The 27,394-nt window shown below is 42.8% G+C and overlaps 1 protein-coding gene across 1 annotated transcript in view; it reads right to left on the bottom strand.

The window, feature by feature from the left end:
* Window positions 1-11,900, bottom strand: part of APCDD1L (adenomatosis polyposis coli down-regulated 1-like) — a 31,014-nt gene extending 19,114 nt beyond the window's left edge. Inside the window, exon 1 of the mRNA XM_010569776.1 lies at window positions 11,797-11,900. Within this exon, the coding sequence (XP_010568078.1) occupies window positions 11,797-11,900 (104 nt within the window). The remainder of the gene's footprint in view (window positions 1-11,796) is intronic.
* Window positions 11,901-27,394: the final 15,494 nt, after the last annotated feature.

Raw genomic sequence — 27,394 nt, 5'->3', positions numbered from 1 at the left:
CCGGCCGGCCGACCGAGCCGGCACCCCCGCCTCGGGGACCGGCACTTCCCCCTCAGGGACCGGCACTTTCCTCTCAGGGACCGACAGTTCTCCCTCAGGGACCGACAGTTCTCCCTCAGGGCCCAGCCCCGAGGGCCGCCCTGGCCGTGGGGCGCCATGGCTGCGGCAGGCCGCCCTGCGCCTCAGGGCCCCCCGCGGCGGGCCAAGGCGGGTGTCACCCCCACCCGTGGCGGTGGGGCTGCCCCGAGGTCTTGGAGGCCGCTGTGGGGGCTCGGGCCAACTCTTCTCAGTGAGGTGCTGTGAGGGGATGGATCATCCTCGTGTCGTCTCGGCCTGGCCCTCCCGGCCGCCATGGGCCATGGCTCCCTCAGACCCGTCAGCCCTCCTTTATCTTCAGCCTCGGCTGCTGGGGCTGTCGAGAGACAGCAGTGTGACCCCAAAGAGCCTCAAGCCCTTAAAAACCCTCTCAACATCCCAGGCTGAAAAAAATACAGGACCCTTTGAAGGGGACTCCCAAGCACCCACCTCAGGCAGCGCTCGCCCAGGGCCCTTGCGCTCACGCCAGCCAATTCCCTTCCCATTGCCCAGACGAGGCCCACGGGACAGAGCTGTGACTGATAAAGGGCTTATAACCAGCTCTCGGCATGAAGCGAGGCACAAATCTCAACTTAGATGTGTCTAAGACAAAAACAACGCTAGTCCTTGGTGATTAGCCGTGAACCAGCCTGTTCACTGCCCTTCAAACACAGTAAGGCGACATGGGTGCGATAATGTGCGGGCTCGGTTGCCTTTGGAAGCAGTGAGGGGAAGAGGCCGAGCCGTGATGGCTCTGATGGTCGTACGCTCATGCCGGTGCTGGCACTAAAGGTTGAAGTTTAGTGCATTTTTTCCAGGCTGAAAAACTAGATTCAGTTTTTGCAAATGAGGCAAAGAAATCAAACTACACGTATGCCCCCAGCAGAACCCCAGGACCCTGCAAACTCACTTTTCCTGGTGAAACTGGCTGTTTCACTTGGTAAAGGGAAGCTTTAGAGACAAAAAGAAAGCTGGTCTCCAAGTTCACAGCAGTAATCCCTTGACTGCAATGAGGAGAAGAAGTTGAGGCCTGATTCTGCAGTCACATATTTGCTGAGCAGAGGCTTCAGTGCCCTGGGGTGAGGTCTCAGTGCAGTGGGTTTATTACTTTGTCAAAAATAAAGCATAACATCTTTAATGTGAAGTGGGACAAACTTATCTGTCATGGGTGCATAAAGAATTAAAGTTTAATGATACTTGCCAAGATAAAAATAACAAAGTCCATTTGTAATGCAGGCACTCCTTTTTCCAGCTGATGTTTTTATCTCTTTTTGTTTCTCAAATTCCCCAAACCAGTCATTCTCGGTAAATGTCCAAACCACTGTGATTTTATTATATTTACAAATACGTAAATTATCAAATGCATGGGCAAAAAAGTTGTCCTTTATAATGACGCTAGAGAGAAAGGACTAATTTGCAAGAAGTTACCTTTACAAAGAAGAACATATTCTTTTCAGGCATAGTCAACTGAAACCCAGAAAAATGATACTACAGGTAATCTTCTACCAGTAACAAACTTCGATTTTGGCTATCCACTTCTCATATGACACTTCCAACCTCTAACGCTAGTCTCCTTAATTTCTTTGGGAGTATTTTAAGAGCATTTGTCTGAGGGAGGGAATAAAACCAAAGCAGAGTAGTTTTTATAGAGGTGTTTGAAAATTTTAATAATCATATGTAAACTATCACGAGCTTTTATCGTATATCAGAATAACAGGGCATAGCGATAGATTTCATTCATATGGCTTCTTTCATCCCTGCGGCTCCCAAGGGACCTTATCAAAGTAACCAAGTCATAAGCACTTTTTCTTTGGAAGAATTCCTCCTGCCACCATTGTGTTGCAGAGCTGCCGGAGCACAGCAATGCAGCTGTTTCGCAGCGCGCCGCCCTGGGAGGATGAGAAGAGTGCCACAGCCTGTTAGAAATACCGGGAGGATTTAGACAGGCGATCAAGTCTTCCAACCTGGAAGTCTGCCAGGACATCAGGCTTAAATTCTCAACTCATGTAAAAATTGCTGGGTAATCTTCAGCTCCTGCAGAGGACCAGCAACGTAAAAATGCCTATAATTTATATTATCAAATAATTACAGACTACCTGCTGGGCAAAGCACGTGGAGAGAGACAAATGATTGCAAATAGCCTGTAATTCCAGCAGAACTATGTGGCCTGATTTACACATTCAAAGTGAATATAAGTTGTTCCTATTCTGATTCAGGAGCACTTTACTCACGGCGCTGTAAATACTAACACAGCTGCAGGGTAACTGGGAACCAGACCAAGGTGTTTTTACATTAGCTATGCTTCACTTGCCTGGCACCTTGTGTAATATTCATTCCTGTGCAAAACAGGTACAGAATATTTGAACTCAGAATCATGCACTCTTGTCAGCTATACAGGCCAATGAGTTGCCTAGCCCGCGAAGGCCAAATATTTTCTCTTCCCCTTGCCAGACTAGCGAGGATAGGCAACCACACATGAAGGCAGCAGGCCAGGAAACCAAAGATTAATAAGCCAACAGCTCTGAAAATACTGTTTGTCTGAAGAAAGGGATCCTCTGAGGAGATACTCAGGTCCCCAAAAAGCCATGTCCATAAGCCACAGCAACTCTGCTTCTGAAGTTCAGTCTCTAAGAGGTAATACCAAAGGATATAACATTTGCAGAGCGGAAAATACTGGGTGATCTGAAAGTGCTGAGTATGTGCATTTACAACTAATATTTACCCTGTAGAACCACTTGCACTCTATTTCAGTTTCAGGGGTGTATTTTATGGGGCTATGGGAATTAGTATGCCCTAACAGCTTTCTAGGATAACCTATATGTTTAGGCACAAGACTACTGCAAAAATACTAGTGAAAGTACAATATTAAAAAAGATCTTTCTTAACATTCAGACTGTTTTCATCCAGGTAATTTCAACTGCTATGGATGGTCACCTGTAAAATATTGTTCTGCATCAGGATGGAGTTCAAAAGCACAGCCAACATCTTTCTCAGTGCCTGTGAATGACTTCCAATCTATGGCTTCTTTTCTCAAGTCTCAGTCAAGAATAGATGGAATTGAATAATAAATCCCTGTTTTGGGGGAGTTGTGGGAGAAGAGGTAGGCATCCCTCATGGCAAGAACTTCATTGAATCTCACTGGGAAACTCTGGAGGGAGCTATATACATTTAACACTCTTTGACTCACCAACAGATGGACCATGATGCAGAGTTGGCAGGTGGGGGCAGAAAAAAGATATTAAAAAGTTATAAAAAATAAACAAACCTGGAAAGGATTCTTGAATTTCTCAGAAAAAAATATATATAAGGTGCAGATTCTATTTCTTTCACTCTTAAATAAAAACAGTTAATATGGGCAGAGGATTCTTCATCAGAAATACAACATACAGAGCCTTTATTCATCAACTCTTATAACATGGCCAAAGGAAGATAGCATTATCTTCCCCACAGGGACACTGGCGCCAGGGATGATAGGTGTTGCTCAACCAAGTAAATGGTGTCATAGGTGCCTGTCTCGGGACATCTCCCAGCTATAATGTGCAGTAATGAGTACCCCACTTCTCTCAGTTCAGCACAGAACAATACTTCCCTACTGTGCATCGTACTGACCATATTATTGGCACATCTTCACCATTGTTAAAGAAAATGTAACATTGCCCTCCTTGATCACCTCTCATTTCTTACGCCAACCAGACCTCAAGCAGGTTATTTCCTCTTGCTTTTCCATGATTGGCAACAGCTATTTGGACTCTGCCATTTGAGGCTGCTGGTGGATATAGACAGAGATCACTGGCGTTTTGGTTGTCTTTATCAGCCACCTGAGATGAGCACCTTCTGACAGTGGAGCAGTGAAGGAAATACCACCTTCCTTTAGCCTGTTACTTTGTGCTGTTCACTGACAAGCAGCATTTTAAAAAAATATTGCAGAGTCATACGGTGCATACCCAGTGCACTTTACAGAGTAACAATAGGAAAATGTGAATAAATCTTCCAGGGTACCTGGCTCAGTGTGTGTATTTATATGCTAAAAAGCACCGGAGTATTATTTACATGCTTAGCTGGGGTTTGTCCTTTCTAGAGAAGTCTGGACTGCTACCTGTTATACTTGGCTCGTGATGATTTAAATAAGAATTTATAGACCCTAAACCATCTGCAAAATGTCCCAGTTCTTCGAGGCCAATGTAAATGCAACGAGGGGGGAAAACCACAGAAAGAAAAGGTTAACAAGGTTTCTCCTTGCCTCCCCCTTGGCACATTTTATAATTAACTTTATAATGTCTGAGAGCAAAGGTTTGAAGCAGATAAAGCTCCCACATCCTTGGAGACAATTGCAACAGTTTGCATAGCACATTATACCAGAAGCAACTTTGTTTGGTTTCATTGCACTGCAAGTTGCTGAGAATATGTGCACTGCAGGGCACTGTGGAGCGCTAGCTTCACATCTCAACATGAAAGCAGCTTGCTGTGATTTATATCATCACGCTAATCAGGGATGGGCATTAATCCAAGATCCCTTTTGGAACTAGGGGAAGAAGAAAGAATCAAAAAACGAGCCAGCTTTCTATCTTGTGCAAGGTGCCCCTGCCTTCCAAAGTGTGAAGGAATTAAGTGTGTCATTAGTTTTCACAGTCACTCTAAAAGGCAGCTAGAGGAGAGATCTCGCTGCATGCTGCAGTGAGAGCCACAGGCCACAGAACCTTCTTCTGCCCCCGGACTCTATCAGCATTGAGGAAATTTAAAATTTAAATATATCTTGAAACTCTAGCCCACATTTTCTTATGAATGACAGATCCTTCCTGCCCTCAGTCCACCACATTTCTCTAAGCCTGAAAACTGACGCTTCCTTCTTAACAGCAAAAAGTGGGAAAGACGTTTGTGGTCTGGTGGTTACACCATGGGGTTGGAAAGCAGAAGAAGGGTTGTTTCACGTCTGGGCCAAGTTTCTTGTTCACCATGGACTTGATCCTGCCAGATACTGAGCACCCATTGATTTTTCAAGGCCAAGCCCTCACACAATTCATGTGAGTCCAAGTTCTTGTTCCAAAGCAAAAACTGGGGCTGTATTCAAAAAAATTGGTGCTGATTCTGTGGTTATGCTGCTTCCTTCACAATCCCAGCAGCCCAGCATTAATTTCCATTCTCCCTTCTAGTGGCATGAGAGCTGGGACAGTCGTACTCCAACACTTGACACCTCCAAAGCCCTGATTCCTCATTAAAATTTTATTTTACTCCTCTCTAGGGTTTAGCTTTTTCAGATTAGTGGGAGGTCCTGTTCTCTTGTGTTTCTGCCCATATCCCGGAAGGGAGAAGAATAACAATCTGGAAAGAAATTGCTTTTATTCTTATGAATTGCAAAATCACCACTGGCTCTAACTTTCGCTAGAGGAGAAGCTACTATATATACAGACATAGTCTGTACTGAGACTGATTTCTTTAGGGCAGCATGTGGCTTAGAAACAACAAGCAAGCATAATCCTATATCTAGTCTGATTGCTGGGCAAGTAATAAAACTTCCTCAAGGTTTATTAGTGTTCACCCATTAGGATTGTAGGAATTTAGGTGCTAGCGCCTTATAAATACCTTAGATGTGTGATTTTATGTATGTTTTCTATGGACCTTGTGGTGACTGTGAACTAATTCTAGGGTTCTGCAAAAAATAACCAAGAAAAGCAGGTCTATTGTCAGTGACTCCATGGGGGTCCATGAATCCTAAAAGACTGGAAACCACCACTGAGATCAATGGATGGATTATTTAGATTGGATATGGCCCCTTTTTTGCATCCTTATATGTAATCCAATTTTCAGTGTAAGATTTCAATGGAAGAAGTGCCAGTCGCACGACTGCGTGCAGAAAACTGCACAGATCTGGCTGACTCTAAGGGTCTGTGGCTCCAAGCATGGCCTCTGCCATTCTGCAAAGACAGAGAAAATAAGAGGGAACTCGGGCCATCAATAAAGAAAGGTAAAATAACCATATCTTTGTTCAGTGACTATAGTAACCATAAGCAGCTGTTAAAACAGATTGGAGAGTGTTAAAAATCCAAGCCTTTCTGTGGTCCCTCGTCCAGGGCTGTTATAATAAGGCTTGTTTTCTCCTCGTTAAAACAATCATTTACTCTTTACGTTTAGGAAGATAAATGTTCTCAAGGCACATAATGATATCAGCAAAGATAAATTACAAAGGCCACCAGCCAAATTCATGCTACTGTGAGGAACGCATCATAAATCGTTTCAGCAGACACATGTCTACTCTAGAAGCAATGTTAGTATGCACCTGCTCATGGCTTGAGACCAGCCCCTTGCATGTTATATTCCTGCAAAGCATGAGAATAATCTTTGCAGGAGTCTGCAAATAGCAGCTAAGACTGGTGCCCTATTCAGGAAAGCACTTAATCACTTACTCAGTTCTTGCTCTACCCAAAAAGTATTCAAGGATATGAACTTTAGTTCAAGCCTTACATGCGTAGTATCCCTATATGCCCAAAACATTATTCCACCGCGTGCATTTTTTCTGGTTTATATACGTGCACTTTCCCTGCCACTCTTCAAACCTATTGCAAAATGTTTTCAAAGCTTTTATTTAAAGGTAGAAGGAAATGATGGAATAAGGGATGTCTTTTGAGTGCCTTGGATTATACAGCACACTTTCATCTGCAAGTGCCCCGTGGGTACCTGGCTGTTCCTTATGCTTGCCAGCACGTCTCATTGCACAAACCCTCCTTGCTGCTCTGTAACAACCACCAACTGTCCCAAACTGCTGACCTATTAACCAAACAAACTCTGCTAAATATTGCCATGTGTAAGTGTACTACTATTTTTCTAATTGCTAAAAACATGTCCTTCCTGCACTCAATAGCCTCTAGAAGAGATTGTTAACATCTGGGTATTTAGCACAATAGAGGCTTTAAACTTAAAGGAACATTGTCCAGGTTAGCCAGTGAATTTGGCCATATGTAATTTTTTGTAGATGATTCTTTTCATGTTACCCATGTTACATTTGAAACCGTGAATCAAGGACTCTCATGAGGATTAAGTCAGCAGAGAGCATAGTTTGTTAGAAAAAGAATAGACCTGAGAGAAGATGGATGTAACCTCAGACAGGTGATGATGGATTGGAACTGCTTTTTGACTGGATGTAGAGCCTTCAACTGGGGGAATGAGGTGTGGGGGGAACAAAACCTCTCTTGCTATTTTCTGATGTGGTTGTGTGGGATAGTTCTGAGCCTTATGACCCAAAAAGTCCTAATCGCTCCCAGCTATTTAGGGATCAGTGTACGAAGGGTACTCCAGATTGTGCTTTGCCTGTGGCTTCAGCAATGAGGGAGTCCATCTTACATACGGCTGTAATAATTTTGAAAACCTAATTTTATTTTCCACCACTAATTGCAAGGGGCTTTGTCTTCCTGCTTTTTGCTTGCCATGGAGGACAAGTCATTTTTATTCTCGTTTCTAGACAGCTTCAATTCCTGCAGTTGTGAACTGGCTTGCTGTTACAGCATTTGTATTTTAAGCATGAAAAACAGATGTCTAGACCCAGGAGTGCTGGGGAGAGAAATTTCTTTGGTATTTGAACTATAAATATGGCAAATTTCCCTTCATCTTATATTTTGTAAAGCTTTGTTTTTACAAAAGTATTTAATATTAAATCAAACTGTGTCTCTAGTTATAACAGTCCTTCGGAGCCAATACAGTCTATCACATCAGTGACAGTTTAGGTATTCCGAAAATAAGATTATTATAAATCTGAGCTGTGTACCCATAGTCCCAAAATCTTAGCAATAAAGCAGAGATACTCCACATTTACAGAAGCAAGATTTAAACCTCAGAATCAGAGCGAGTTGCATGTGTGCTGTAAACAATGGTATTGTCAGGCTCAAGAGCCAAGCCTTCACAGAAAGAGGTGACCTCTTCTGTGACTTTCAGTGCCAGCCTTTCCCTTTTTCTGCATCACCACTGCAGCGTCACAGTATACAGCTGCCTGATTGCATGGATGCTAAGAAGTCACAGCTACACAAACGCTGGAACCACGTCGCGATGCTGGTGGCAGGAGCCTGCAGCCACAGACGTGCTGCAGGACGGAGGGGAGACAGAGACCTGCATCAAGACCCCAGCTCTGCAAGTAACTGCCCAGCCTGAAATGCAGAGCTGACAGGGGGACCTTTGATCCTCTGAAAACAGAAAGTGCAATTGATTCTTTTCACTTAGAAGCATGACTGGTGTTACATTTCCTGAGCTGGACAAGGGTGGTCCAGATGTCCATGACAGATTTTTGCATAAGCACTTTATATTTTTGTTTTTCTAGCTGTTTGCTCTTCTTCCCTAGTTTAAAAAAAGCTCTTCGTACACAGTCGCTGTTGTTGAAGCCACTGTCCTAAAAATGGAGTTACATCAGCCTTTAGCCTTCAATAGTTTATTGGATCTCTGGTTGCTAGTGGGGAAAATAGACAAAATTAGGCACATAGGAAAAACTGTGGGACAATTATTTATGTGAATTTTGCGTCATTTTTTCTTTCAAACAAGTTAGTAGTACAACCATATGCTGGAAAAAATATGCCAAGTTTTACCCAATCTACTCACAAGTCAAATAATTGGACATAGAACTGATTATTCAACTGCATGTGCATTTTGAACAATCTGGAGCATTATTTTTTATGGACCAGATTCCAAATTATTCAGACAATCTGCAAAGAGTCAGAATGCAATAAAAATGTCATGATTCTGTCTCCATCTTCATTTTCCTGCGTGTTTGTGTGTCCACTCCATAATCACTGTGTACACAGAGGTCCCAGGCCTACGTGCGGAGAGCTGCACAGGATCCCTTCAGAGGAGAAATGGAGACTAGTTGCATACCTCTAGGTTTCTGTAGAGATGGGCAGCTCTAAAACATAGATGCATTCACTGTTCAGTAGAGAAATCAGAATGGTCTGAATGTGTTTACTGCATACCAGTGTGCTACCAGTATGGAAGACTGCTGCTCGAGCACAGTCTTTTCTGTCCACATGTACAAGATATAATATGATCAGCAAAAGCTTCTTTGTTTATGAAAGACAATGCAAGACCACAGGTGATGGAAAAAGCTCTTCTTCTACTTCAGCTAGTAAATATCTCAGTGACTTACAGCGTATGATCTAAAGGCATGACCTGAAAGTGAAAGTTGGTCCTCCTTGGTCTAAACTGGGGTCACATTCAGTTGAAAATGCATCGAGATGGGGACATTACCGCAGAGTGTTTGGCTCTCTCTGTGAGTTGATCCCAGCTTTCTTAGGTGAGAAGAATCTTCTCTGCATTGCCTCTGAGCCTGAGCTCTGTTTTTTGTCCCTGTAATTACACACTGGGAGGACTGGCCCCAGCAAACAGCCCGTTGCCATCAACGAGTGTTCATGTGTGGACTTGACCCAGATTGACTCGAGATATCCCGGTCAGCCAAACATAGTTGTTGGGAATAAGTATATGTAGAGCTTAGCATTTATTGCCGTGCACAATGCAACTGGAAGGACATAACCAGTCTTTAAGAACTTTTTAAGCTTGGAGAATGTAAATGCTGCTTAAACCTTTTAGATAGGTCACTAGGAAGGTGTCAAATTTGTATTTCTCATTAAATAAGTAAATGTTGCTGGGTATGTAGCCATACACTCCCTTGAAAAATATCAATCTTTATCCTGGCAGTGCCACCTTACTTAATGCATCATTATGCTCGGCAGCGACATATTTCCTTCCAGATTTTTTACAGGACTTTTTCTTATTATTTCTCTTTGTAAGGCTTCTAAACAAAGGACAACAGAATTTAATGGCCTTCACAAATCTCCCCACTGAGCCTTTGAGATAAAAGGTTTCTAGTATGCACAGAAATATTTACCTTTTCTAGGCAATTGCAGGACAAGGACTTGCAGGGTCACAAGGAAGTTAGTGTCAGATAATCATAGTAATAAATAATATATTAATACAGATCATTATACGTAATGTTAGAATTTGAATCTCACAGGTTTTCACATTTGAATTCCTTCTTTAACATCTAGGGAAACACAAAATGCTGAGTGTACAAATATTAGTCTATCTTTCTGACCGTGCCCCATCCAAGGCCCGCTGAGTTCAGTGGAAAGTCTGCTGTTGCTTCAGTGGGCTATGGTTACCCCTGTATGCCTGCAAGACACTTATTTCTCTGATAATAAAAATAAACTAAAACAGTTTCTGAGCCACTTCTGAGTTCGCTTCTGGTATATCAAACATAAGTTTTCATTCTCTTATTTCTTGATTAATGCATTGAACATCGACTTTTTTTGGTCACTTCTAAACTTTAATCAAGGAGAAATGATCCCCCAATGGGCATTTTAATCTTGTTTCTATATTTTTAAAGGAAATTAAATGTTAATTGCTGCTAGGTAAATTCATCTAAAACAGCAATTTTCAATTCATCCCACAAACAGTAAGAAAATAAATGTAATTGTGTGGCATTTCCTGCTGAATAAAGGGAGCAAGGACTTTTTTTCCCAAATAATATTTTTAAAATAAAGTATTTTTAAAGATTACTGTTATTGTATATTTTTAAATGTCTGTTACTTTCAAATGCCCAGCTAAGCCAACTGCAGTAATTGTTAGGAAAATATTTCTTTCCCTGTCTCAGAGGTGACTGTGTAAGAACTATGACTTTGTTTAAGGAGAGATTAAAAAGTAACAAGAAATTGCCATTGCATATTCAATAGCAGTCTGAAAATATAACGCCCAGCTGCATTAGCGGACTTGTATGTGACATCCGTGCTGCTACAGTGTGTGTAGCTTGAGTCCATTGAAGCAAATAATGAGACACTGGTTATAGCACAGCCTATTATCAACTTGGAAGTCAAGACCATTGATTTGGGGATCTCACCACTTGTACTTGCCCTTTCATTATGTATTGGGACTGGTCTTCAAATGTCCTGATTACACCATCCCAGGAAGCTGGGAGTTTCAAAAGATGTTACAGGCTGGCTACCCTGAAATCAAGGCATCCCAAAACACATGCAAATTGGGACCAACACATCTGGATTTCCAACAGGGCTACCCACAACCATCCAAATTTTAGGATTGAGTTCTTGTATTGCCAAAGATTTAAACCTAAAAAATGTATTTGGACTAAAATTTCTGTAAGATTTACCACTAAAAACATCTCTGTAAGCAGCAAGCAAAATCCTCATGGTTTCAAATATTACTTGTTGATGTTTTTGACAAAAGCATTGGCATTATTCTATGAACCAAAGAAGAAGCTGTGAAGATCACATCTTCCACATCATTGCAATCGTAAGAAGAAAAAAGAAAAAAAAAAAAAATTGAAAAATGTCTCTATTATATAATCTACACACTAACAGGTGGAAAAACAGCAACATAATTTAGCTTTCGACACAGAAATGTCTTCCTTGGAGCCAAGCAAATTCACTCTGGTGTTTGATCTGAACTGTTGCCAATTTTCTGTCTGTAATGGGAATCCAGTGGAAACTCTGGGGGAGAAAGAATTAAAGATAAATGCCACTTTTAGCACAGAGGCTTTGTCTAAGTAAATTTCATAGGGGCTAGCAGAGCACAGTCTTAGGGACCAGTCTCAGATCAGCAGTAGTATTGCCTAAGGAGTGTGCTGGTTTGCTTTTGGGAGTGTCTGCCAGAGTACGAAGGTGACTTACCTAGTGTGTAAAATTGTCATAATCAGTTAAGACTTTAGCACAAACATAAGTTCAGGTCCTCCAGACTCACTTGCTCTCACACACACACACGCGCGTGTGCACGCAGTTGGTGCTACCATCTTGGCCGTGTTCTGGACCAAACATTTCAGTGATGCTCTGCAGCCGCTCCGCCATGTGGTCCGTGACCAAAGCTGATGCTCATTTCTCTCTGTCTCTGGAAATGATTAGAGAACCCACCCACTATGGTCCTGAAAGTCTCCCACTTTGAAGAAACATTGGATTGCAATTAAAAAATCCTAGGACTAAAGAAAACTGCTCACAGGAACGTGAAATGTGCAGGAAGAGCTTGCGGGAGTGGAGCATGGGTTTGCATTGGGTCAATATGCCCATTTAAAATCCAGAGGGTGTCAAAATTAATATTTTTTTCTAAATTTCACAGATGGTGTTTTATTAATAGGAAACCCTGAGATGTTCAAAGGAGTCAGGGAGCTAAGCTGCCAGTGTCATTGAATTTTAATGATAGATGTATTCCTCAGGCGTTTTTAAAATCCCAGCTTTAATGTGTTGCTTCATGCAAGGCTAGAAAGCTTGATTCCAAGCAATAATTAAAAGTCTTCTAGTCCCAAGAAAAATTAGATTAAACCAGAGCTCCCCTTTCTAGTGATTAGACTAAAGCTACTAAAATTGAAGCTTCCTCATAGAAATTACTTTCCATTTTTTATTGTTAGTGCCTCACTCTGAATCAAGAGCTGCTAAGTGGGGTAAATATAATCTTAAACATGCTAACAGTGAAGTTTTCAGTCTAATCAATCTCTCTGTTACTCCAACAAATGGAATTATTTTAATGGAGTGCCAAGATAAGTAAGAAACTGAAAGTAATCTGAAAATTTCTCTAACTGCCTGTTAATGGTGGACTTTCCTTCATTTTCTCTTTTGAAAACATTCCAAGAGTGTTCAGAACTTGAGTGAAATACTTCCTCATATATTACCTAAGAATGACTTTTGTGTTGGCTGGTTTAAATGAAAAAAAAACAAACACAAAAACCAACAAACAAAAAAACCAAACCCAAACCAACAAAAACCCCTTCTAAAAATTACTGCAGTCTTTCCTTTTGCAAAGATGGTGAAAAAAAATCTGGAACTTACTTCTCCTTTGTTTGCATCAATAGATATTTTATTAGGTTGCTGGAGATTGAACAGACATTGATCTTTTTACTTTCAGTATAAAACCAGAAAAAAATTAGGAAAATAAGTAAAAATACAGGAGGGGGAACTTATAAAACAAATTAGTTGCACAGTGAGATAATAATAAAACAAAATGCTTGTGATACCAAAGTTACATGGCCATAATGAGGACTCTGCAGTAACAACTTTGTTGGAAGGATCGCCACAAATTATTAATAAATATTTTTAAAGCTTTCTTGCCTATAGGATAAGAGATGAAGCATATGTAAAGATATATGTATAACAGAGTTATGTCCCAGTCGGTAACTGGTATCCCACTTTTCTTTCGAACTGGCTACAACTGGGGCAGGCTGTTCCTTTGCTCTGCTGCTCAGAATCACAGGACCCATCGTCTGGGGACAGGGTGCAATGCAAAGCATGGGACTCGGGGACCTGGACCGTATGACAGGCATGGTTTGATGGGCACATTATATTTTAGCAGTTGCACAATAACCTGCCTCAGCAGGGCATCAAGACCACACAGTTTGAGCTCAGAAACTCTCGCCAGCTGCAACCCTCTTCTCCCAGCTCCTCCAAAAACCCACATGCTGCCATGCACCAGGCTTTTCCCTGGAGCCTGATGCTGCAAAGCCTGTCCCTCCCCGGCGTGGGGCAGGCACCAGAGGGCAGACAGCTCTGTCAGAGCCTCCCTGCACCACAGCCTGCTAAACATTTCTTTTTTCTCTCTTCACAACCAGTATTCCCCTCTGGTCGTGGTTTGCTGCTTGCATACCCTCAGAGAGGCATTTGCAGGAGGAGAGTCAGGGTAGAGAGGTTTTCCAGTAGATTTAAATACCTTGGAACTGCTCCGTCTTGTTTGGAAAAGGACCTTGGTGTGTCTGCCACATCGCAGTGACAAACAGCGAGAAATCCTCTCGCACCATTTGTGCTTCTAAATGCCAGCCACGCTGCACTGCCCACCGAGAGAGCCCACCGCAGCAATTTGCAGAGGGATCACTGAAATCCATCAAAGACCCAGAGTTACCGAGCAATGGGCATCGCTCCCAGAGCCGCCATGGCACGAGTAGGAGCCCCGTGCCATGGCATTGCTCCGGGTGGGAAGTTTGCAGCCATCCTCCCTTTCTTCCCCCCCCAGCAGGCTGGCACAGAGCGTGCCGTTGGGAGACGTTGTTATTGTAGCCTGTGGTATGTTTTGAATGTTGCTACTGGCATTAGCCTCTCGGAAGCAGGCTCCCTCGAGCCCCTCGCTGTCATGCCTTAAATCATCAGTCTGCCATCATTCCAGTGCTTTGTCCCAGCTTCTAAGACGTATTGGCAGTGACAATAATGGTTCTCAGTGCAAAGCCTATAAAACGTGCCCATTTCTGTAGGTTTCTAACACATAACACTGTAAAACGTGCCCATTTCTGTGGTTTACTCCTAGTGAGCAACTCACTTTCAGCAATCAGAGGAAAATGGGCCAGGATAATTCTCCTCTATCCTAGTTGCTCTTACCTGTCATGTTACTCAAAGATATTTGCAACACGCCAGCCCTAGGGCAGCCATAGCCATGCGAAGCTCAGCCATATGAATAGCTCCCAGAGCTTCATTTCACAAAGCTTCTTCCTTTCAGTTTGTTTTTTAAAGAGGAAGAATTTCCCTGTGGAGAGTAATTTCATTGCATTTCTTTGTGAAGTGTTTCATCTAAACTTTTCCGTAAATTGAAAGGCCAGGAAAAAAAATACAATGTACCTGGTGTTGAGGATATTCTCAATGCAGCCTGAGTGGGAAAACAACGGAGGCCCGCAAGGCACCAGTGAGGGCAGTTCTGCTGTGTCCTCTTTTACATGGAAAGACTAAGCCAAGTTGTGCAACGTCACCTGAAGAAGAAAAAAGTAGAAAGGAGGGAAGTGTAGGTGATCGAGCACCTAAGTGTGGTGCAAGAGGAATCCAGGCTTTAGTTTGGTATTTAGAAAAGCCAGGCTCAAACCTTCTGTTGCTTAAGTGTATGTAGCTACGATATAGACACTAGCAGCTACACTCACATGGAAGCAGATATTCAGTAATTGTCCTAATTTACTTGCCATACCTGTTTCTCGGGGCTTTTCTTTCATAAAGCTATGTGAAGTGTAGTCTCAGTTCAGGCAGAACTCCTCTGCCTAACTATATAGAAAGTATATAGCACTTTATGCTGTATAGAAGTACAAGCAATGCCTACTGCACATCTCAGTGGTGGGCTGGACAATATCCCAGACACTAACGTAGAACTTTTAATCTTAACCCAGTAAACATGTTTTTCCCTAAAGATAGCTTAGTCTACCAAATGACCCTGCTTATTGAAATAACCCACTGGCTTTTTAATAAGTATTCTGTTCCAATGTATGTGTACAGAATAGAGAAGGATTTCCAGTTATATTTTTTTGCTGCACTAGAAGAATTTAAATAATCAATCAATAGTTTAAAATAAAACTAAAATCCAAATAATTCAACTTGTGAATGCCCTTCAGTTGAAGCAGTCTTTCTTTTCTTGCATACAGTTTTCCTGTAAAATCCTTTTGACACATTTTATCTGTTTATCGAAGTCTGTCAATCCCTGATGCAGTGAACTCAGATTTGTGAGGAGACGGGGTGTATCAGACAGCAGAACAGGTCATTCTTCATGACTTAGGTTTGGGAGAGTTCACATGTCCAAGACTGTCTGAACATTTACACAGACCAGTATTTCACACCTTTGTAATCTGGAGCATCAGTAAGCAATGCTGTGACCTGCACTGTTTTGATATAGGATACAAAAGAATAAAACCACAAAATCTGTTCAATCCATTGATGCCCCTAAAGGAGTGCAGAAAGCAGAGGCATTCTTGTGGGCTGTTGTAAATAGTGCAAATGGCTTGGATGCGGCTCCCTGGCTGTTTGCAGCGCCTCTCTTTTTATCTACCCCTTACAGAGATGCAGTTTTTAAAAGTAAGATTTTAAGCCCTCCCTGAAAAGCCAATACCATTAAAGGGCACTGAAAATCACTGCCTCTGTCAAGCTCAGACCAGTCTTGATAAAGCTCTGTTCCTGCTTTGCATCTGTAACTGCCCGTGCATCCCTCCTCTCCTTTGCTCTCTCGTCCATATACATATAAGGATCCCTGGCATAGGAATGTCTTCCTCTTATATGCTTATGAAATCCATAGCATACAGAGCCCCTATTTTTTTCATTTTTTAAACATAAGAATAATGAACAGAGTAAATAATAATGTATGTAGGTGCTGAACTGGCTGACCTTGGTCAGCTCTGTACCTGGTTACCCACTCTGAGCACTCAGCTGCACACACAGATCTGTCTAATTCCTCTCCCATCACTGATACACACACACACACATCTTAAAGATTCAGAAAACCAGTACAGACCCAATAAAACATTTTTGCAGGCACTCTGAATAGGAATTGAAAAGGAAGTGTTTCCAGTCATCTTAAGTACTTACTTTTCCTTTCTGGCATATTTAGCCAGGTGAGAATTTGAGGCAGGTGCCCTCCAGTAACTGCCGCTATTATTTGCTGAATTTTGTAGTGTGAAAGTAATTCTTTTGTATTAGTGTGTAATGCGTGTTTGTGTACACATCTATGGAAGCTGAAAATAAAAATGGATTCCAATGATGACATCTTAACCCAAATTGCTATAGTACTCTGATATTATCCAATTATAGAAAAAGCAATGTTTAATTTGGAAAAAGGAGGTACCAGTTATATGATGAGTTATGGGTATTTAATTACAGAGCAAGATTCTCGTTAAATTGGTATTACATGATGTGTGAGTAAAAGTTCTTAGGATTTAATAACCTGGTCTTCCTGCATTTTTCAGTTCTCCTATTTATTGAGAAAAGTGATCTCTTTGCTCCATGGACACAAGACCAGTGTCAGGGATTTAGGAATTGGAAGTAAAAAGGAGAGGACAAGCAAGTGGAGACAGGAGAGCCACTGTCCTCCTAAATAAACCACAGCCAGGAAAAATGCAACTGCACTCACATTGCTCTGTTTTCAAGAATGTATTTTGTTTCTAGAAACTTTCCATGCATGTATCAGTTAATCTACTGAGCAAAACACCTGCCAATAAAGAATATAGCTTTTGTGGCAAGAATATTCTGGACAAAATTTTATCTGTCTAGTAGAAACCTCTGAGCAGGCTGGATTGCTTCCCCGCTGCTTCTGGCCTGGGTGATGGAGCCAGGGGATGATGGCAGGTCACTGCCAGTCCCCTTTCCTTAGGTGTGCCAATACCAGCGGAATCAGCATGGGTTATAAATATAGTTTTTAATTTTCTTTTCATGTACAAACATGAAAGGCTGTGACTTGAGATCTGCCCCCGGTATTTCCAAAGTTTGGAAAAATGCAGCTCAAAATCTGGCCTTTGGCGTTGTCCCTTCTAGCTCGGGTTGGCAAGGTGACTTGTTACTGTATGCCAGATGCAGGGACCCAGCTGCGCACGCTGGTTCGTGCAGAGCTTTCACGGGCTAACAGAGAGCCTAAACACAGGCTGTGCCAAAGTCAGTGCAAGCTGTAAGCTCCCACTGCTGTGAAGAATCAAATCCTCTTTTTAAAATGCAACCCTCACTGGTCTGTATGACAGAGATAGGAGAAGACAGTGCAGTGCAGTATTTGTGTCAGCTATCACAGAAGTGTGATAAATGTGCTGTCAGAGTCCTACAGCTCTATCTGTTTGCTGTCTGGTGGTTGCATGATTCAAGATCAGTTTATGAGTTTCTTCTGGAACCAGATGGTTGCAAGGCAACAAAACGAATGCCAGCTACATATAAATGTCAAATGTTCAAACCATTACATGTCAACATATACGGGGTGTGCAGCCAGCAGTGCTGCAAAGCACAAAGCCAGAGACAGGCAGCGGGTCTCGCTGAGCCAAAGAAATACAGAATTCAGGAAAACGCTGATTCTAGTAGAGATACTTGGTGAAAATAAATCAGCTCCTTATAACAAAAATATGACCAGGTCTCTGTGTCATGAGATAGCCTGCAATATATGTCATGAAAGTGAGTTCTGTCAAATTTAATTACTTTTTTCTTGCAGCTTTAAACAGAGCTGGCTTCAGGATGAAGGCAGCTCCTTATTAAAAACTAAATACTAAAGATGAGATTACTAACCATGAGGAATTTACCAACAGAGACAGTATCTAATCCTGTGCAATATCCTGTGCAATCGTGCAATATCTGTGATATCTGCAGCATTCCAGAGAATTATATTTTGGCATTAATTATTCTTCTTAATTAGTCTCGTCAGACAGAACCTAACTGCAAGGCCTTTACAGTGTTGGAGAGTACACTTCAGCGGGTTATATTAGCAGATATGATGTGCTACTTTATTCCAGATCAAAGTATTCTGCCCCAGTAGTTCTCCATTTTTATGCCAAATCCTGATCCCGCTGAAATAAACTTTAAAAAAATCCCATAGACTTGAGTGGGGCCAGATCTTGGACTTTGGCTGGTTTCTTTATGTTCTGGCAGAGATGAATGCAATTTTATAATGAACTATTCAAAATCTTTCCAAACAAACTCAGTAATAAAAGGATTTCCCCGCTGTCAGAAATGAGGTATTTAGATGATTCGTGATGAGTACAACCTTTTCTAATAAGGGCTGGATATATTTTCTTTTGAGCTGCACTTCATTCATTTGCTAGAAATCCAGGAAACATTTGAATCGAGTTAGGACCAAACAGCGCAAGGCTGAAATGTGGTTATCATCATGTCATGCATGAAGCAAAGACTCAGGCAGAATCCACTCCCTCCAGAATGTTCCCATCAATATTATGGGTGTGAGAAGGAGCCTGCAGCCATCTGGCCTTTATTAACTGTGTTTCCAAGCTTGATATACATGAGGAAGAAGTCTAAGAGACAGTCTGTTACAGTCAAAGATTTGCATCAAATGCCCAGTCCCTGGATGAGTGATCCCAGGAAACTACCTGCTAATGAATATAACATGGCATTTTGCACCAAGGATGCTGTTAAACTGATAAGCATTAAAATGTAGTTTATGATTGTCTCTCTTTTTTAAAATTAAACACTATGTGTCATCCATTTCAGAGCCTTTATAGCCATTCATTTATCTCTGCAAGACTTAGTGAGAACAAGTCTTTTGGTAAAATCTGTGTCATTCCAAAATTTGTTTCTCACAGGCTGTTGCAAAATTGTTTGTCCTCCCAATACATCAAGTTTTATTGCCATCAGTTACAACTGCACAACAGTGTAATATGATTATATCCCATAAAAGAGTCAGCAGCATATCACTGCGGGCACCTCTATGAACCTTTTGAGGTAAAGTGCTGCCTCATACATATGTGTTCAACAGTCCAGACAGTGAGCTAGTGCCTTTACATGGACGCTGGACTCCTCTATCCTGAAAACTGGGACCAGGGTGGATCAAAATGCATATTAGCCTTGACCTTACAAGACCTCTGCACAGTAAATTCCTACTGACTTCAGTGGGCCATTGAGTGTGGGAGGTTGGCAAGACAGAGGTTGGGGTTTTGCTGCAGGAACCATTAAGGGACAGCCCACTGTACGCCCCTAAAAGTCTTCCAAGGCCTTAATTAAAGCTGGGCACCATTTGGGTTGGTGGTTACAGAGGCTGCAGAGATTTATGTGGAGTCCTCAGAGAACAGGCAGTCACTCCATCATGGTTGTTCCCTGGGTTTGTTCTCCACAGCGGTTTGCACAGCATGTGGGGAAATGTCTACCAAATCCATCAGCACATTCTGCAAAACCCTGCTCCAGCCCCAGGCGGGACAGTCGCGGGTCTGTAATTAACAGCGTAAATGTGGTCCTGGCTCCCTCCTGGACAAAGCATGAGCTTGCAGAGTCCTGGGTCAGAAAATGACATTTATCTCAGCATATTGAAAACTGCAGTTCTTCCTAAAGAAAAAAAAAATAAAGTACCTATTCTAAGATTGATGTGTAACATAAATCAGAACTAACCCAACTGAGACTGTTAAAATAAAGCTGCTTCTTCTTACCAAACTGAAACATTTTGATGTGACTAAAATGAAATGGTAAAGGCACAACTACTGCTATTGACTATCTTAAATGAGATTTCACTTTAATCAATAAGATTCTGCAATGTTTCTGACTTGTTTTCCCTGGCTATTCTCAGAGCCTTGATCTATTAATATTTATTACCCGTATTTTCACACCTGGAAGACTGGGTTGCTCCCTACTGTTAGTGAGCTACTATAACTTTGAATTTCCTATCAGGGCTGTACTGTCGGGCTGGCTGTTGCCAGCTCCATAGTTAGCGCAGGGAAGTGAAGAGCCAGGCTTTAGTCTTCCGTGTGGTTTGAGCTTGTCATCTTCAGCCTCAGATTCTTGGCTGCTAAGTGGGAGACAAAGCGTGCAATTTTTACTCATCCAGATGTGAAATCATCTTTGAGATGCTCAGCTGAAAAGTTAAGAAATTTAGATTACTTTAGTACCATTTACCCTGGTGCAATAGGAGGTTTGTCTACAAAAGATAGAGAGTCCATTTGGCGGTGCATCCTGCTGGTGTGCGATTGATGCCTGTGTGCACTGCATTGCTTTCACCATGGTACTTCAGCTTTTGGGACATTAAAAGCAAACAGAAGCTCCTGTGCTCTCTAGAAGGGAGGCTGCCTTTTTGGAAATTGTCCTTCTGTTCCTTCTTCCTCCAAGGACAAGCAGATAAAAGCAGCCAGAGTCCCAGAAATACCAGTGATTTCCATGGAAGATTCTTGCAGAGAATATTCATACTCAAAAAATGAAGAAACGAGACTAAAGATTTTTCAATTCTCAGAAAGATGGGACTCTGTTGAGAACTTTTCTCCTTGAAATAATACCACTAGCTGAAAATTTCTGCACTGAAAACCAACGTCAACAGGATCCCTTCCAAGCCTCCCACACGCCTGGGTCAGCATCTCCTTTTTGCTGCCTTGAGGAACCCCCGGTGCAAAGGTGCCAAGCGCCCGGCGCTGGCAGCATGGTGGCAAGGCTGGACCGTGCTGGGGGGGATGCAGCTCATCCTTGTCCCCTCTGCTCGTCCCAAAAGGTCAGAGCTGGAGCACGTGCGAGGAGGCTGCTCTGGGGCACATGGAGGTAGGTGCTTTATCACTCTGCTGCCTTTCACGACTGCTGTCTTCCCACTGAAAAATCCTCCTTGCTTTGTCCTTGCGCTCAGTGAAAGGCTTTTCAGATTGCCTGCGCAGTTAATTTTATCTCCGTCGCCGGTCTCCTCGTTTCTCTTCCCACACAAAACGAACAGCCTGACAGCTGAAAGCTAATCAGGAGAAGAGCCAGAAGCGGTGCGTGCCAGCGGCCCGTAGCGTGCAAACAGCCACTGCCTGAACTGTGTCAAAGCACCTCCGTTCACTGCAGGGAAGATTTTTTTGATGCCCCAGACAGATACCTGAGACAAGACAGCACTTATATACTTCATTATCTGTCAGAGAGAGACGGAAAATGGGTGATAAGGAAAAGGGGTGGGGTGGGAAGGGCTCTGTTGACATTGGTAGTGAAGAGGTGAGCGTGGAGGCTCCTGGGTGGCCTTGGGGAAGCCACCGTCGCAGGTCCTGGCTCTCTGAGAGGGGCAAGGCTTGTGTCTCTTCAACCTAGCAGCACGTATGGAAGGGACCCAGAAGACTGCTAAGTGCAAGCCGTTGTATGGCTGGGGCAAAACATTTAATTTGTTTACAAAAGCGAGTGAAGTCAGTTGATATAGAGGCCCAGAGAATTTCAGTCTGTCAGGAAAAAGACTGAAGAGAAAAGAGCGGGGACTGGGATGGGGACTGTTGCCCTGGCCTGCGGGCTATGGACGTGATGTCTGCTCCTTGCTGTGATGGTGCAAATGGCTTTTCCGTTAGTTTTGCCTCCTCAGTGTTTAGCCACTGTCCTTACTGAAGGAGAAGGGGTCAACCCATCTTTTCATCTTAACATGAGGTGAGCCTATGCAGGAGCCTGGGATTTTATCCCTGAGCCTTTATCCCATTCTCCTGAAGTCTGGTAGATCCACATCAGCAGCCCATGGTTTGATGAAGTCAGTATTGCAAGACAGCCACCACCGTGAGTCACGGACTTACCGATGTGATGCCAGGCCAGCGCAGTACTCGGGTGTCTCCAGCACGGGTTCCCATGGGAGAAACCCATGGACGTGATCCCTGAGCAGGGCATTGCTTAGTAGGTGCTTGCTGACAGTAATTGTATTCCCCAGAGGGAACTGGGCTGACTCACGCTCAAAATTTTAATACAACATTTGGGATGGGCAGTGTTTCTGCTCTGAGTCACACTAAGCCATTGCTCTTTATGACAGGAAAGATGCTGCTGCGGGGTTTCAGCTGAGCGCTGCAGTGCAGAAGATTTCATGCGGTTGTCACGGGGCCTTTATGGAGGTCACTGTTCTCAGGAGGATCAAAGTCCCTTCACTGCTGCAGCCATTCCCATGGCATGCTCCAGGAGTTAAGTTTTGCACAGGAAACGCTCAAAACAGTTACTTAGCAATTGCAAGTAAATATGTAATTGGAGCTTAACACTCAAAAGTGTCAGGAGCCAATATCACCACCCTCCCAAGACATGCTTGCATTTAAAGATCCCAAGGAGGCTCTTGCTGTCCTTATTATAGTCCCGGATGAAGACTGAGCCTCTATTTCTCTCTCTGAAGACAGCAGCTGCTCTACTGATGCTAGTGGAGAAACCGCTGCAGAGCTCGGCCGCTCAGGAGGACCCCAGCAGGCTGCCTGAAACTCCGGCCAAGAATAATATTACAGTACAATGTAGTGAGTTTGTTTTTCACAAGGTTCTCCCAGCTTCCATGGGCTGGGCGCATGACTCAAAATTAATGGAATGCAATAATTAATTTCACTTGTCAAGCCAGCATTACCCTATCTTCTGTGCTGAAAGTGGTGTTGCATCACACCGGCTCTCAGTTTAGGGTGGAATCCTGGAGGAAATTGTACACGGAGAAGTCATGAACAGGCCTAACCTGGGACTGGATACAGCATATCTAAGAGGGTTACTTTTACGTCTGATAGTTTCCTTTTAATTAAATGTAAGCGTGCCTAAGAAAATAGAACTTGAGGTCAGGGGTTTTGGATAGAAAACCAAATGACCGGGCCACATGTCATGTTTCACAGAGGGAAGAAGCAGTGCAAGGGATTTTTTTTTTTATTAAGGGTATAGAGATTAGGTGGTTTTCCGTGGTTTTGGGGGATAAATCCTCCAAGTGCGAATACCCAAAGGATAAAAGCAAATAGTGTCCCTCCTTCAACACTACCTTAACTGAACCACTGCTGGTACTGCAGGGTGTCCTCAGATCTCTGGGGAGCATCGCTTGGTCCCGGGTGAGCAAAGGGGTAATACAAACCATGGGTCTGTTCCCATGCACCTACATTTCCTTGCTCTCCCTCTTGCAAACCCCACTTGGATCTCCATGTAGAGGACCTGGGCTCAAATGTGAGCTGGACACCTGAGCTCACAAAAAACCAAAGACCTAATACCTGGGTCTTAGTGACTACAGTACAGATTTCCCAGCCAGGGTGAGGAGAAACACCTCTAACACAGTGGTGAGCCACTGCCTCCAAGGAAGTATCACTTCCCTCTGTGTAGCAGCAGGTAGAGGCTGGAAGGGTTGGAGTTGTACGAGCCACTGTTGCAATTACTGGTGTTGTTGGATGAATGTTTTCCTTAGTGCTGTGCAAAGTTGTATTCTTCAGGAGAAAAATCCCAACCCAAATCTCCTCAGAAACCACTTAAGACATGAGATGCAGAGAAAGATTAATGATAGAAATGAATATAGTGCAGTTTCTCAGACTGAGGACATGGCTTGGTTCAGCTGCACTAAAATGCAGGCTCAGATGTGTACTCGGGGGCTCTGGGAACCCACCTTCTGCACGGTGGGTTCACAACACACCTGTGATTTCTCTCTCAGCAGAACGTGCACGCCACTGCCAGAGAGCAGGTGAGGCACTGGCTTGTGTCACTTGCACACTTTGCTCTTACCTTCAGGATAGATTTAGTCTTTTTTCTTTTGGTCAAGTCCATCCTTCACTCCTAGGAATGAAAATTATACTCCAGACCAGTTTGGTTTTCCCTCCCCTTATTGCTGAAAATTGTTTGCTTCAGGAGTGAAGAATCATTAAACGTTATTTTCTTTGAAGGAAACAATCTCACACCAGTGAGTTTTCTGCATGAATAATTGTTTGCATCCCTCATTGTTGCACTCTGAGTCAAGCCTATGGGCTCTGGCAAATTGGAGGGCCATCAAGAAAAAGGAGACTGGGGTGATCTCTGCTGTCCTGGAAATCACAGGCAACACCACTTCCCTGCAAGAGTTCTAGCTTGTATTTGATAATTTTTTAATTATTTCTTTTTTAATAACATATTTATACTTCAGAAGATCTGTTCCAAATCAACTTCAGCAAAGAGCAATTGCGTTATGAGAAATGGATCCCTTTATTCTCAGTCACTCTGGGAAAAAATATGTTCATTGATATATTTGGTCCAACACAAATGTAAGTTACTCAACTGATCATATAAAGTTGCACAATCGCTAACTTTCTGCTTGGCTTTATGAATTTCCTGTTGTTTAACCACCTATGCTTTAGTGTGACATATAATTCCTTCCAGGGAAATACTGTGATCTGCTTTATTAAAATCTCTGCATACCTAGGGAATTCAACTTCTTTCAGATAATTTATCAAGCAAATGTGGATTTTTTTTATCATGCTTTTAAATTTTGTGCTAATTTTGACCCTGTTTTAAGATTATTGACATTGAGATTCACCCTGTATGGACCTTAAAATTCCAGGCTCATGAAAACCGTTTGATCTGTAGGAACTGATTTCAGTCCTTGAAAGGCTAGCACACACCATGGGGTCATATTTATTTTATGAGATGATTTTTTCCTAGTGAGATCAGTTAATGGAGCAGCCAGTGTTGCAAAATGTGGAATAAATTTCCAATAATATACCGCAATACCCAGAAAAGATCTCACCTGCTATTTAGTAGTCAGTAATAGGTGCATTTTAATAGCTTGCATTTTACATATCTCTGGTTTCATAACTCCCCTGCCCTACTATATCTCATATATATATAAAATATATATATATATGTAGAAAAAATATAAAATGGTTTCCTGCTTTCTTACTGAACACTGGGGAATTAAAAGTCAACTCTGCTTCCCTGAGTTGCTGAAAGATTGCTTTCAGGTGCTATAGGAGTTCTTCCCAGGGTTTACTATAAATCAAGACAGCATCCACACAGGCCACTGCATACCCCAAATGTTTGCATAGCAGCAGGCTAGTTACTTGAAAGACACTAAGGAGCAACCCACACAAACCACAGGTTTATGCTGAAAAAAATCCAGTAAGCACTGAAAATTTTATTGTGGTCTTGGAAGATTCTGCTCTAGGTGTTGCCAATATCTGTTACAGAAATACAGAAAGCTGTTTTTTTCCTTGGCCCTAACATCAGCTGGTACCCAAGGCATTTACACAGCTTGCTGGAATCGTTATTTAACCTTGGTGCTGCAGCACTAAATAATTTAGTGCCAACCCCCCACATGGCCATCAGATCAAGATCTCCTTCTGAAATGTTGCCTTCTGTCGCCAGCACTCCCTCATTTCCACCCTAGTTATCCAGTCTCTGGGCACACCAGAATTTCAGGGAAAAGAGCATGGCAATTTAAGGGCTAGTGTTAGATGCTGGCTGCAGGAGAACTGTTAAAAACCGTGCACTGGATCCATATCGCACTTAAATCCACTGGAAACCTTCACTGCATTCACCAGCAGCACGAGTAACACGCTTCACCCACTCCACTCAGGCAGGAGACCCCGGCTTTCACCGGAGGAGAAAAGCTCTCCGCATCCCAGATGCAGGCAGAGCCAAACATCGCTCTTGTTCACGCTCTTCTCACTAACTTGACATTCCAAAAATGATATTTTTCCCCCTATAAAGTTTGAAAAATGCTAAGGCACTCCAAGGCAAGTGATGCATGTGCATGTTGAAGGGGTGGGGAGGGGATGGGGGAGTGTGGACGTTCACACTGTCTAATTTTAGATGTCTAATTCAATTAAGATCTGGCCTGGTTGCATAGTCAAAGAGACTCGCCTTCCGATGAGGGTTACTCAGAGCTCCTAAATTAGGAGCCTGCTGCTCACCGTGAGCTGGGCAGGCAGCGTAAGCCTGGAGTCAGACAATGTTTGTACATCCTAGACACGTTAGTTCGTTCGACTCTCTCCACTGTGGCATGTTGAAATACGCCCTTCTTATTTTGTCTCAAAAAAGGCTTTATTGGCTTAGCCTTATGCCCCACTTTAACCTCTCCTTCCCATTTGTTATTTGTGAAGAGTCAGCCCTGATTAAAACCAGCCCCATCTTTTATACTGTGTGATGGCTGTTGCTTCCTCTCCATGGATTTCTTCCACAGGATTCAGAGTTTCCTCAGCCCGGCACGTAGGAAGCCAGCAGGCAGAGCAGGCCAAAGAACGAGATTTCCTTTGTAGCTTTACTTTAGTTTTCCTTCTGTTTGATTTCCAGGAGAGAGATTTTATGTTGCCTGTTTTTTAATATTTAAAAAAATACTCAGGGCCTGGCTTGCTCAGTCAGGGTGCTGGGCAGCCCAGCAAGGCACTTCTTAACTCTTAGTGGTCTTGCACCACTGTTAGACATTTTAGCAAAAGTTTCTTCATCCTTCACCTTTCCTCACCTTCCCTTTCTGATGTGAAGTGATTGTGGGTGAATTGATATTAATTTCCTCTATTATTTCAATCACCAAAAGTATTGGCTCACATTCCGATCACTGTGATGCCAGAGATTAAAATGACCAAAAGAAAAGTGCATTTCCAGCCCCTCAGCTATTTGCCAGTAATTATAAAAATCCCCCACACTCTCCCATTGGTTTTGCAGAGCTGAGGTTAGACTGGAGGTGTCCCCGACACCAGTTCAGTGCTGCTCTCCTCATGGCCAGCAGACGATAGGAACCCACCTCGACCCCAAAACAGGAACCAAATTAAAACCCTGTTGACCAACTCATTATTTTCAATTGACTCTTCTGGTCTCTTAAACCAGCATGTGCATGGGGTGTGGGTTTGTCAGGTACAGAAATAATTAAACGTCTGCATCTTGACTCCACTGTTCATAGCACTGAAAAAAATCCTCTCTTCAGCCATGGCAATCTTCCATGAGTCTAAAGAGGTAAGAATCGTACACTGGGTATAGTGTACTGGCAAGAGTTTCCTGATGCTTTGAGCAATTCCTTTTAAAATTATGCATAGGAAACCCAGGCTGTAACCCTAAGTCATGCCAAAACAATCTCCCCCTTCTAGATTTATAAAGTTTGCCCAGCTTTCTACCACTGCCACCCAGGTGGTACTTCACCCTACTACAGAAAAACACCTATAATTTTATTTCTTTGAAAAAACATGTGAAAGTTTTGGCTCAAAGGCTGGGTGGGAAAAAAGTACATTTCTTAGTGGTTTATTGCCCTTAGGAAAACATACTTCAGTTAT

Source organism: Haliaeetus leucocephalus, unplaced genomic scaffold (genome assembly GCF_000737465.1).
Source record: "Haliaeetus leucocephalus isolate CR32 unplaced genomic scaffold, Haliaeetus_leucocephalus-4.0 Scaffold273, whole genome shotgun sequence".
NCBI classification, from domain to species: domain Eukaryota; kingdom Metazoa; phylum Chordata; class Aves; order Accipitriformes; family Accipitridae; genus Haliaeetus; species Haliaeetus leucocephalus.
The sequence above is the reverse complement of the archived record's forward strand: the minus strand, read 5'-3'. Positions and strand labels throughout refer to the sequence as shown.